Source organism: Gouania willdenowi, chromosome 9 (genome assembly GCF_900634775.1).
Source record: "Gouania willdenowi chromosome 9, fGouWil2.1, whole genome shotgun sequence".
Lineage (NCBI taxonomy): Eukaryota > Metazoa > Chordata > Actinopteri > Blenniiformes > Gobiesocidae > Gouania > Gouania willdenowi.
Window position 1 is genome coordinate 21201995 of NC_041052.1, and position 13292 is coordinate 21215286.

The 13292-nt window shown below is 36.2% G+C and overlaps 1 protein-coding gene across 1 annotated transcript; it reads right to left on the reverse strand.

Annotated features, from left to right (window-relative positions):
* Positions 1–1039: 1039 nt before the first annotated feature.
* On the reverse strand, positions 1040–12316 carry LOC114469501 (guanine deaminase-like). Its single transcript, XM_028457047.1, has 14 exons — positions 12037–12316; positions 10915–11003; positions 10566–10737; positions 10281–10368; positions 8425–8530; positions 8017–8044; positions 7806–7913; positions 7031–7138; positions 6851–6948; positions 5908–5975; positions 3509–3655; positions 2848–2966; positions 2737–2764; positions 1040–2645 (listed from the first exon to the last, which is right to left on the reverse strand). The coding sequence occupies exons 1-14, from the start codon at positions 12151–12153 to the stop codon at positions 2569–2571; spliced, it is 1353 nt and encodes a 450-aa protein (XP_028312848.1). The 5' UTR covers positions 12154–12316; the 3' UTR covers positions 1040–2568.
* Positions 12317–13292: the final 976 nt, after the last annotated feature.

The window sequence follows — 13292 nt, forward strand, 5'->3', positions numbered from 1 at the left end:
ACTATAAAAAAAATCCATTGTCCTTAAAGCAAAGCAAGGCAGATGTATTTGTGTCAGGAATTTAACATGATTTACATAATTAAAAAATAATCAAAATTATTATAATGATAATGCATTGGATTTTATATAGTGCTTTTTCATAGACGCTCAAAGCGCTACATTGATGTGCATTATCCTTTCACTCCACACACAGTGGTGGTAAGCTACTATTGTAGCCACAGCTGCCGTGGGGCAGACTGACAGAAGTGAGGCCACCATCAACACTCACTCACACACACACCACATTCATACTAGGCAAGTGGGTAAAGTGCTTGGCTAGAGCAGGATTCAAACCCCCAACCCTTCAGTTATTGGACGATTATAATAATATATGTACATTTTCATTTTTGACATACATTTTTGTTTAATTACAGTTTTTTTTTTTTATTATTCATATTTATTTTGTTTCCTCACAGGAGTTAAAAACTAATATTTTCAGAAAAAATGATAAATATTTAAAGAATAAATAAATAAAAAATATTTTATAGGGTCCTATATGGTCCTACCTAACCTCTTACTTTATCCCCCTGTTCCACGTGAGCTTTCATGGCTTTCAGCTAAAACTTGTCAAACTCAAAGGCCGGGGGCCAAATTTGGCCCTTTAGCTACACCACTGCATGCTACACTACATTGCACTTAAAGGTATTGTGAACAATGTTATTTCAGCTTCAACTTCCAGGTGGATCATCTTAACTATTGGTCCTCCTAATTGTCAATCATTCTGATGATGTTTATGTAATGTATTTTGTTTGAATTGTCTTTTTCTCGTTTGTTTATCTGAAGTCTGTTCAGTTTTTAATATTTTATGGTGTAAAAACATGATAACCGTATAATGTACATTATAGTATATTGTATTCCTTTTTAAAAGTTGCATTTATTACACTTTGATTGACATAATTAGATAAATATGATAGATTTTTTTTTTTTTTTTTTTTTGACTGCACTTTAGAAAATTCCGTTTTGCAAACCAAGACCAGACAAAAGACTCTTGATGGTAAACTGAATTTACTGCCACTTTTAATCTTAAGGTACATATTAATACAAGACCACATCTCAAACAAAGACATAAAGACATAAAAAATATAACGTAGTTGATAATGGATGTGAGAGTGTTAGTGTAGGTGAATGATAAAGCCTTCATTAACAGTATAGTTTGTGCTTCAATATAAATGGGTCCAAAATGAAAGTCGCTTAGGGCCAAATAATGGTTTGGGCCGGCCCTGCACATTTATGATCATCTAATGAGATTAATTAGACATATTTGAAAAAAACAGTTTCCCTGTTGAAAAGTAATAACACATGGTCATGTCATTGAGAAATGTAAGACAATTTACATGTTGGATCAATTCTACTGGAGTAATTTGATAAACTGTTTATAATTTTAAAAAATAAATAAATGAAATAAAAAAAAATAAAAAAAATATTAAAAAGGCCAATTTTGGCCTCAAAAAAAACATTTTTGCCAACGTTGTATTTAATACAATCTTTCTAGATTGTCCTAAATTAGCAAAAATAATAATATGAGGGAATCTAAACATTTTGTAGAAAAAAGAAAAAAACTTGAAAGCCACTGCGCTTCACATTTTAAATGTCTCTTTTCCATCACACCTCATTACAAATGTGAGTCAAAGCTGGTTTAAGAAAATCAACCTTAAAAGGTTCAGAATTTCACCCTTCCCTGATGAATGATCTGGCCTCCTGGTTTAGTCAGGGAACATCATTGTAAATAAATTGCTGTAGGACCCTACAACGCTGCTTGCGGCTTTTATTATTATTATTACTATTATTATTAAAGTTATTCCAATTATTATTATAAAACAGATTACTGTAATAGTAATACCTACTCCGAAGGCTTTTACTGACTTGATTACTTATTGACTCACTTGGCATTTTCTTTAAGAAATGCAGATAAAAAATATTTCTGGGTATTTCTGGGTTGAAACCTACATCTTATGTATATATATACATATATATGTGTGTGTGTGTGTGTGTGTGCAATTCATTCATAGTGTTGCCAGGCTCAGCATCAACTCTTCACTTTTATCAGCAATTCAGTTGTGAGCAAAGGCTTTTCCACCAGTCAAGACAAACAGCCATCTTCACCTCTTTTTTTTTTTTTTTGCTGCCTGAACCAGATGGTCATTGCTGTACACTGGTCTGTAAGTGCACTGTGGGCTCTGTTTTCTGTTGGTTAGAGGTCACTTTGAATATGGACAGATAGTTAAAGAACATATGAATACAAATTGGGATTTAACTTTTGTATCCATTATGCATACAAAAATGAGCTAACAACTTTCAGTTATCTAGTTCAGTTATCTAGTTCTGTAGATTTTCTTGTATCCTTTATTTTATCTATAACATCCCATCCTTCCTCATCCTATAATCCTATACAGCCTGTGATACCTGAGTGCAATCATCAGGCTGTAAATAACTGTGAACTTCATGCTTTTGTTCCTAACAGACAAACTGTTTTCACTCAAATCAAATTATTAAGCATGTGCAGAAGGGTTAGGGTGTTTGAAGAACAGGTTATTCTTGTGTTTTCTCTGTAAATGGTACCACTTTCTTCCCAGCTACAAACACCTCCACTATGTTACGATCATCACCTGTAAAATAGCACAAGTTAGATGAAAGCCAGTGAAACCATGCTTGACATGTTCAGCCCAATAACTTCCAAAAACAAATCCACTCACTCACCCAAATTCAGGAACTTTTCCAAAAGAATCTTAAAATGAATGAGCATTTAACCGTTAGTTTTATCCAAACAATACTATTTACAATCTGAATGATCAACATCCAAATACCCACCTTTGGGTGCTCATCCTTGATCAGGTCTATGGGTCCACCAGGAGCTGCTACATTCACCCTCAGGGCATCAAAGTCCTTGCCTACTTCAAAGTTTCCTGTCTGTTTATCGAGAGAAAGGGCTACAAACCAAAAACATAAACACTATAAACTTTATAAGCACCACTGTTGTATTATCAGTTTTCTGCCATCGATGATCAGTAAAAATATCCTCACATCCACTGTTTGTGGGACAAAATATTGATCATTGGGGGAAATCTAAAAATGTACTATCCATACTGCAATCTAGCAAATCATGATCGGTCCACAAATAAACCAGGGGCATAACTTCTAACTGTTGTGCAAGCACAAAACGGGGCCTGAAAGATTTGCATGATACTTTCTACGCAAAGCTAGTGATTTCTAAAAAATAAACCTATGTTTATTTTCATTCTCAGATCTGTGGCTCTAACAACTCTGTGTGCTTGTAAGAGGAGGCATCATCATTATTAAGTCACTGTGACATAGTTTAGGTCCCGATAACAGGACCAAGGTAGGTTTACTCAGAGAATGGGAGGGAAATATTAAATTAATTTTACTTAAGGTAAAAAACTTCTGAAGATGAATAAATGAGTGTGAATTCAACTTGATGAGCTAAAGTGTAAGCGAGTGTTTTTCTTCTTACCCTGGCTGCCTCCCAGTGTGGCCAGTCTGAATACCTCCTCAAAGGTGAGTGTCTTGTATCCTGGGTTCTGGATTGTCAAGACTTTGGATGTTTCCAGAGCTCTTCTCACAGCATCAAGCATTGAGGCCGAGTATCCCCCTGCCACATCTGGCACAACAACCATGAACACGCATTTACGGTAATTAATTCAAAGTTTTTTAAATGCATGCTGACATACAGACCACACAAGCAAACAACCATTGGTCTATGACACACACAACATGGCTTTATTGGCTGGAGGCAAAGAAATTAATAAATAAAAGCAAACAGCTTGAATTCCAAACAGATAACAACAAGGTTTGATGAGGTACTTTGTAAGAGTAGGTAATGTAAAAAATTAGCAATGCCCCTGTTTGATGCCAGCACCGTAGGATTAGACAGTTTACAATTCTAGGAAGTCTTAACCTTTTTCTGTCAATAACAAACGTTTAACCCAACATCTAACTTGTGAAAACTGTGTTTAACATTTTCTATTCCACTTTTTAATCATGTAAAGCACATTGAATTGCCTTGTGTCTGAAATGCGCTACAGAGGGTTTTCACTGACATCACGTTTTGGGCAGTAACCCGGATGCGTGGCTTTGTTGGCGGCAATCCAGGGTAAACAATACATGTTGGAGGCACTCGGAAGTAAACCCTGCGATAGAAAACCACAGAAAAACTCCTCAAAATGCTTTATAGACGCCAAAGCATACAGGGAAGGACTTGGTCCGCAGGAAAGGGCACGATATTTGGAAAAGTTTGGATTTATTGGTGATGCAGATCCATACGAGTTGGCTCCCCCGTCTTGGATCATTGACGACCCGGAGAGTCTTCCGTCTATTATGTGTCCAGATATCGTCAGCTACTTGGTTTTCTCGTGAAGCCCACACACAGTGATATAAAACCAGATGGTGTGTGGATGAGTGAGGGAGATCCAGTATCAAGCCATCAATGACAGATGTGTTGTGAAGGCCAAAGTAAGTAATGCAATAACGGTAAAAGGTCAGACCTTTTACCTGGAATACAATGAGAAATATAGCACGTTTTAGCTCGACATTTTAAGAACTGTGTTGCTACTGTAGCAGGCTATTAAATGTGATTATATTAAGTCAATAATGCCACATGCAGTAGCATGATATGATTTATATTATTATCATCACATTATAAAATTAGTTGAGAGCCGCTGCTATCAACAATTCACTTACCTGATGAGAAATGGACCGAACAAATTTGGATGTTGTCCAGATTTTTGCCTCGTAGATCCTGGTTTAGCTTCGCTAGCCACAAGCGCCTCCTTTGCTTTTATAATTTTTGACATTGTTTTCCTTGGTTTGTTATAAGTTTTGGCAGTCTATAAAACTCCAAATGTTTTTCACAGTCTCACCGATTGGTACAGCCAAAAACACCGCAATAATTCGCCATTTCCTCTCGAAATTTGGGATTTGCTTGTGTGCGTGCGCTTTACTTACTGAATATTGCCAATATGGCAACTTCCGGGTTGATAATTTACTTATTCATTTTGAATACTTGATTTCTGTATTAGCTATAACTATCTAAAAATTAAATATGTTGGTGAGTGTGTAAAATGTTTAAACATGCTAACCTATTAGCTGGTGTTACAGTTCAGCTGATGTCCATTCAAAACTGGTAATTACTTTCCACTTACGTTTGATGTATTTAATTCCATATTCAAGCTGTTTTCATTATTATACTTACGTGTACATTATGTATTTAGTTTTACTTTCAGCACTGTGTATCCCAGTGTTTGCTAAGTGCTTTATAAATAAAGTTGAGTTGGTTTTGATGAATTTCTAAATCCAGATCTGGAGAATTTTAATGCACTTCTAATAATCGGCTGAAAAAAAGCTGACTTGCTTTTTGAAAGTTATGTAAAGGAACGTGTGAGGCTACGTATACAGTAGCTGCATGAGACACGTGCCGTGTGTAAAGAGCAACAGTTTAACACTGTCTCACACTCGTGCACGCAATCAGCTGCGCGCGTGCACCCATCTGTCACTCACAGTCACATCCACGCACATTTCTCTACTGCAGGATGAATAAAGAATATGTATCTACCATTCCAATTCTGCTGCTTCACATTTTTATTTTTGCTTCCGTGCAGTCATGTTTACCCTCCATGTTCAACACAACACATAGAAAATGCTCATTTAAATAAGGGCGGTCTGCACCAGTTCTGCACGTGCACTAATCATTGCTGCAATCTTAGTGAATTCCGCACAACAGGTGAGGAAACTGCGTCACTTTAGGGAAGCAACTGGTTTACCACTCTTTATTTGAGATTTTAGTGACTCCGCCCCTGAATGTTAAACAAAGCCCAATTGCACATGATATACAGTACATGGATGCTCTGCTCTAACCTGTTCCCAGCCCGATTTTCACTTTGTGCTTCAGGACGTTACGAACGTCCAACAGGCCACTGCACAACCTGGAGAAAAAAAGGAACAGAAATTAAATATCTGTTTCAGGGTTGGGTCAATCACATTTTTCAGTTACAATTATGTTCTCAATTATCCATGTTAAATTACAATTCGTTTTTGATTACAGTAACCAGCATTTTTTTCAATTACAATTCAATTACAATTATTCCTATATCCTCAAAATGTAAACTACAATTACGTTCTCTAAATTTCAAACACAATTACAGAGCCTAAAATAAATAACCCAATACAAGTTAACCTTCCTCTTGTGTTATCTTTCTGTTAGCATCTTTTATGATAACGGGTCCTAGATCAGCTGTAAAATACACTGAAAACAAATATCTATCATCTAATATATTTCCTATCCATTGGTTACCTTGTTAGGCTTCCTACTCATCAATGAAAATATAGGTATTCATATTTTTATGTGGACATTTTTCATGTCAGTATACCCCGTGATTTTTTTATTTATTTTTTTCATAGTAAAAAAGTGGAAAAGCTTGATATGAAACATATTTTAATAATTGTTAACTACATACAGTATGTGTAGAACTGTACATAGAACTGTAACATGGTTCTCCAATTTTGCTTTTAATTATAATTGAATATTTTATAGAATTTTCATAGCAATTACATTTACAAAGTTAATTATCTAAACTCAATTACAATTTAATTACTTTTATGACAGCAACTGATTTTTTAAAATTCCAATTATAATTACTCCATAATTGTAATTAATTATCAATTACGCAATGATAATTATAATTGACCCCAACCCTGATCTGTTGTGAAGTTATAATCACTAACAAAAGTAAAGTATTTAGTTTGTATTATGATGCAGTTTTTTGTAAAACTTACTGTCACCAACTGATCTGAGACTTACGAGATGTTGGAGTTGGGACAGTGAGCCAAAGAGGCTCCTGTCTGTCTGAACAGAGTTAACTCTTCATCACTGAGGTAGCAGCCATGGGCCATTACTGTCTGTGGAAAATCACCATTATCAATGACAACTGATTGTTGGCAGGGTTCAAATGAGTTTTTTAACGTGTCACTGTGAACTCACCTTGTCAGTAAGAAGGTTGTGTTTATTATAAACGTCTGTGTAAGACTTTGAATCAGGAAACAGTTCTTTAACAACGTTCATCCTATCAACAGTTTCACCGATGTGACTCTGAAAAAAATATAGGATCAATGCCTCATGTGGGCACATCCTGCTTTAGTTTCCACTAGGGATGTAAAGATTAAACGTGAGGCAGTTAAAAATCGATTCAAAGGTGTCATGGTTCAGATCGATACTCTGAAATTGAATCGCAGTACTTTTTTTTTTTCAGCAGAGGGCGCTATCTATTTTGAATTTGAAATTTAGGACGCACCACCGTGTTTCAAATCAGAAGTGTGGAAGCATTTTGGCTTCCCCAAGACATGATGAAAGAGGTGAGAAAGAAAGAACATGTGAAATCCAAGGTAAGAGGAGCACAGAGAGGAAAGGGAGAAACAAGAGAGAGAGAATGAAAGCCATAGTTTGTTTATTTATATTATTTATTTGATATGGGATTTGTTTTAAAGTCCAATTGTTAAGGCACAAAATAAATTTTCAGCTGCACTTTTAAAAAGAAAAGGAACTATTATGCAGTTATGCATAGTTTACTGTAGAGCCAGCATTTAAATGAATAGGCGTCTTCTTCATTTGTACTATTTCTTTATTTATTTCATTCAGGATTTTTTTTTTTTTAATGAATTGCATTGTTTTGCATAGTTTTTCAAGGGATTCTTTCCGAATCGAATCGTATCGGGAGTTGAGTATATCATTACATCCCTAGTTTCCACAGTGATCCCACCTGAATGTGTATGTTGTTGTATTTTGCAATGGCTCCCAGTTGTCCCAGTAAGGGTTCAGTGCAATACAAAGCAAAACGAGGCGTCACCACAGGACTCACACGAGGATACTGCTCCGCCGAAGAAGCAGGAGAAAAAGACAAAATACTGTAAGATACAATGCATCACATCGTCTGTGTTTCCATGTCACAGTTTACAACACAATCATCTCACCTTTTTTTCCAGCAGTTCTTTAATGAACCTTTAGGGACAAAGGTAACAGTTTGTATTATTCAATGCTCATGCAAGAAATTGTATAACAAATCCTGTGTTTTCTGCTTTAACTACTAAGAAGAGATTAGTCATAAATGCATTTAAGTACACTACCTAAATTCAATAGTACAGCCTTTGTTGGTCCACAACGTGATATTATACTTGTGCGTAAGAGGAACCCCAAAAAACACTGATCTGCCCCAATATAATAACCACTATGACTGAGGGCTTCTGTTGTTTGAGTGTGAACAGAATAATTTAATAAAACTAAATAAAAAACTCCCATAGTACTGGTAGAATGAACATTTAACTATAATCAAAGGGATCCTGTATATTTAGAGACCTGAATAACAGTAAGTTAATACTCACCGAAGTGTTTCCTCTTGAGACTCTTGACTTGTTTCTTTGTAGGTTTTTGCAGAATCATTTCTGTCCATACACACCTTACCCACGAGGGCACGCTGTCCAAGGTCATCTAGAAATAAACAAATAAATAAAAGGATTGAACAGCATAAGAAAAATGTGACATTTGTCCACATAACCTTTTAAGCATTGTAAATTAAATGTATTTTATTCAATTGTTTTAGCTGCGAAGGGCAAGTCAGACTGACCCTGCTTCACAGTTTTTAAATACTATTGCATATAATTTGCTATTTTTTTTTTATGTTTTTTTTTGGGTTTGTATTTATTTTTTTCTTTCCATACAATAAAAAAAAACACTTCTTTTAATACTTTGTAAAGTTTTCGAGGTGCTCTTTGTTCATTTGCGAGGTTTTGACCACAAAACTTAAACACACCCTATACACAACACATTAGGACTGCACCGGTGTGCACAGGCTATACTTTTTGATATACATCCATACTCAGAGACAAACGTGACCAATAACATTAGTAAGCATGCCAAAGGTGACAATTAACAAAGTACAAATTCTTCATTACTGTACTTAAGTAGTTTTTCTGGAATCTGTACTTTATTTTAGTATTTCTTTTTAGGCCAGGCTACCGGACTCAAAACACCATTCATTTTGTTGTTTGTTCTTCTTCTTGTTGTTGTGTACACTAGTTAAAATCACTACTCCTCTGTTATTCGTGAACGGATTGGGCTGAAATTTGGTAGGTATAATCTTTGGGACCCAGGGGGGGCCCCTTAATAAAAAGAAACGAAAGTCGATTTCTCTTTTATTTGCAAGTCAAATATTACGACGGTTAGTGGTACTGAATCCTTGGCTCATACAAATATATAAATGAGGCCTATTACCCCGTACGTGTCACGGGGGCACCAGCGGGACCCCGGGGGCCCCATTTTTCAAATGACTACTTCTCAGTTAGTTCTCATTAGATCGAAATGCAGTTTGGTATGAATACTCTATGAATGAATATGATGAGATGCTCTGAGCCCTCTTTTTGGAATGGGGTATGGGGGCCCACCCCCCTTTTCCGATAATTTCCAGATTTAAGGGAACATAGTCGTGTGATATATCATTTCAAAGGTAATTCAACGTAAATTACGATTATGTCTTGCACAATTTGATTAGGGATACGGGGGCCCACCCCCCTTTTTAGGCAATTTCCATTAAAGTTGTTTTCTCATTTATCTGTGAGTCAAATATTGCGAGAGTTAGTGGTACCGAATCATTGGCACATACCAATATATGAATGGGGCCCATTATTTCGTATGTGCCACGGGGGCGCCGGGGGTGCCCGGGGGCCCCATCACCTTTTCCGGTAATTTCAAAATTTACCAGAACATAGTCGTGTGATATATTGTTTCAAAGGCAATTCAACGTAGATTACAATTTCACGTCGCACAATTTCATTTAGTTTATTCAGTGGAACCGAGTCATTTGATTGAATTCTCAGAAATGTGGTACGTGCAATTCGGCGTGGAGATATTCCGCAGGCCCGGCCGTAGTTCATCACAACTTGTTTTTGCAACATTTAACTTTTACTCATTACCTTTTTTCAACAAATATCTGTACTTTCTATTCCTTACATTTTAAAAATGATTTTGTACTTTAAAGACCTTTGAAGATGATGTCACATTGTAAAAAGACACAAACTAAATGATTTATAAAGATAAACAGATTAAAAAAGTTTAGTCTAACCAATGTAAACAGCAGATATTTCCATTTGTTTTAATTCAAACATGATATAATTTCTAAACAACAGAGTGAATTTTTATCTTCTTTAAAGAATGTATTGGATATTATATAAGGACGTCTTACTTGCAATCTGACCCAAAAGGAGTGAGGCGTCTGTATGTATGGTAGCAAAATAACACGCAGTTGTTGTTCCATTTCTCAACGTCCTTTTCTGTAAAGCACAGGTATCAAGTTACCAGATTAAGATCCCATTCAAACATATTTCTCATCCCTATACATTGTTCAACTCTTTGTGCACAAATAGAGATAAACCTTTTTCCCATTTGATTGCTGGTAAATACTGTAAAAAAAATCTTTTAAAAAAAAAAAAAAAAAAAAAAAGCACTCTTGATGATTCATCACACTCACCACCACTTGGTTGTAGATCTGTTGGGCAAACTTCAGGTCCTCGAAGCGTGCCTCAACAGGAAAAGTGTATTTATTAAGCCACTGCAGTAAAGGCAGATCAAGGGCTGTACCAGCATAGCTGTACTGGGGTGCATGGATGTGTGTGTCCACCATCCCTGGCATGAAGAACTCACTGCAGGGCAGAAAACCACACAATGATGAGTTTAGATAAACACCACATAAAACTTTTGTGGAGCAATGTGTAGACACAACGTTTTTTGTCTATGACTAATCTAATAATTTCACTTTGAAACATTTGTAATTACAAATCATTTCAAACAACACATTTATCTTCAATGCCTGTACTTACTGTTGTGCCATTTGTTTGACATCACTTAGGCTGAATTTAAAATCCTGAGATAGTCTTTTTACATGTTTGCCCTCCCCAATGAAAGCAATCTGAAGGCAGAAAAGAGAGGAAAATTTACTCTAGGAACCATTGACAAAAATGCAGCATAAAATGGTAGGAATTAAAAACCAACTCGCACAAAAGCTGGTTGTTTTTTGGTATCTTGCAATCTGCAATAAAAAAATTTTTTTAAAAATCCATGGCCATCTTTGTGATACAAGTCTGCCCTATTCAAAGGTTTCTTTATCTTGAAAAGAACTAATCCTGGTTTAAATAAGAGGTAAAGAGACATGTTGAGTGATTTAATTTATCCAAGTGGTTTTAGAGCTGGTGAGGTAAGCTGAGTCATCAACTGAAAAGACTAAACTCATGTTTGTATGTTTGTTTGTAACGTTTCCCCCTCTCTCTCTCTCTCTCTCTCTCTCTCTCTCTCTCTCTCTCTCTTTTTTTAAAGATAACATTATACGATAACAAACCTGACATCACTTAGGCTGAATTTAAAATCCTGAGATAGTCTTTTTACATGTTTGCCCTCCCCAATGAAAGCAATCTGAAGGCAGAAAAGAGAGGAGAAATTCCTCTGGGAACCATTGACAAAAAATGCAGCATAAGATAAATGTAGGAGTTAAAAACCAACAAGCACAAAAGCTGGTTGTTTTCTTGGAATCTAACATACAATTAAAAAAACAAAACAAAAAAACGACAACAACAACAGGCTTTTATATCAATAGATATAATCTGTCACATGACCATCTTTGTGACGAGTCTGCCCTTTTCACAGTTTCATTATATTGAGAAGAACTAGAGTCATGATTTAAATAAGAGGTTAAGAACCTGTTCACTCACTGATTTAATTTATTCAAGTGATTTTAATATTGAGATACAGGTAAGTTGAGAGACCAAATGAAAAGACTAACCTCATGTTTGTTGGTTTTTGTTGTTGTTTTCATTCACATTTTTAAAAGATATATTTATGGTGCGATATGTTCAAAATAATATCAATATCGCCCACCCACCAATAGTAATTTTGGTGCCGATCGGATCCACGTATTAAAAGTGACCACAGAAGGAAAAGTCACAAACCTTTCCGTGCGTGTTCACCCCTAGGAGCGCATCCTCCAGGATCAACAGCGGTGTTTGTGGGGTGGAGTGAACAAATGTCCCTCTGTAGACTTGCTCGATGGTGGAGCTTTCTTCCATCTTTTACCTGATCCGTCCAAAGTGAGCAGAGAGGAACCTCAGCAGGAGGAGCGCAAAGGGCTTTTAATCTGTGAGAGCGCAACACGCAACCACCGCAAAAACAGGCTCCAACCAATGGCACTGAAGGGTGTGTGTGTGTGTGTGTGTGTGTGTGTGTGTGTGTGTGTGTGTGTGTGTGTGTGTGTGTGTGTGTGTGTGTGTGTGTGTGTGTGTGTTTGTGTGCGCGCGTGTGTGTGTGTGTGTGTGTGTGTGTGTAATTACTATTCTTATTAACTTTTAACCAATGTTCACCTTTTTAGTCTGTTGCTATTATAGAACATGTAGGTGTGATACCAGTAACCTTAGTGGTTTTCTCAGTTTACGCTCACGCACATTTTATCTCCTACTGTAAATTACACACTGTCTTTATTGGCAGGGTTTTTATTGTTCAGTTGGAGGAAAACAGATTAGCCATTGGATAATAAACCATATACCATCCATGTTCAATAATCACATATTGTCAGTGACGTAAACAACCCTGTTCTGTTTGCTGATGGGATTAGTTCTGATTTCAGACCATGTCACAGTATAGATTACGGATGAGTTGTGTTGATCTGTGTACTTTTTTATTTAAATAAAATGAAACAAATATAAAAAAAAAGATTGATGTAAACTTGGGGACACTTTGAATGAGACATCCTGGTTCCAGTTCAGAAATAATCTGAAAATCAGGTCCAGCAGATAAATTATGAAATGAACTGCTACCAGTCACAGCTTGAGAGCTCAAAGACAGCTCAGAAATGAAAGAGTCAGAGATCCTTTGTGTGTGTGCGTGCATCCCACCTTGCTTTAATTTATTGTAAATTTTACCTTCTTTTTCCCTCATGTATGATGTCTTTCATAAATGGTTTTTCTGAGTTAAATTGTTCACAGGTCACAGCTGGATGTGTAATTAATAGGTCTTGCCGAAGTTGCCGAGGTTTACATCAACTTTTTTCTTAGCTTTTACTGATTTTTTAGAGCAACCCAAAGCACAATTTGTTATTTTGACCGAAAAATCTGCTGAATTATTCTGAATGCTTTACCTCCCATAGAACTCAATAGACTAAAAGGGGCAATTTACGTCACCAATGCTTTCATTTCAACATGGCGGTGCACAG

Coding starts and splice junctions, on each gene's coding strand:
- LOC114469501 (XM_028457047.1), bottom strand. CDS start 12,153: ATGGAAGAAAGCTCCACCATCGAGCAAGTCTACAGAGGGACATTTGTT. Junction 6,949..7,030: donor ACAACCTTCTTACTGACAAG/GTGAGTTCACAG, acceptor GATTTTCCACAG/ACAGTAATGGCCCATGGCTG. Junction 2,967..3,508: donor CACACTGGGAGGCAGCCAGG/GTAAGAAGAAAA, acceptor TTTGGTTTGTAG/CCCTTTCTCTCGATAAACAG.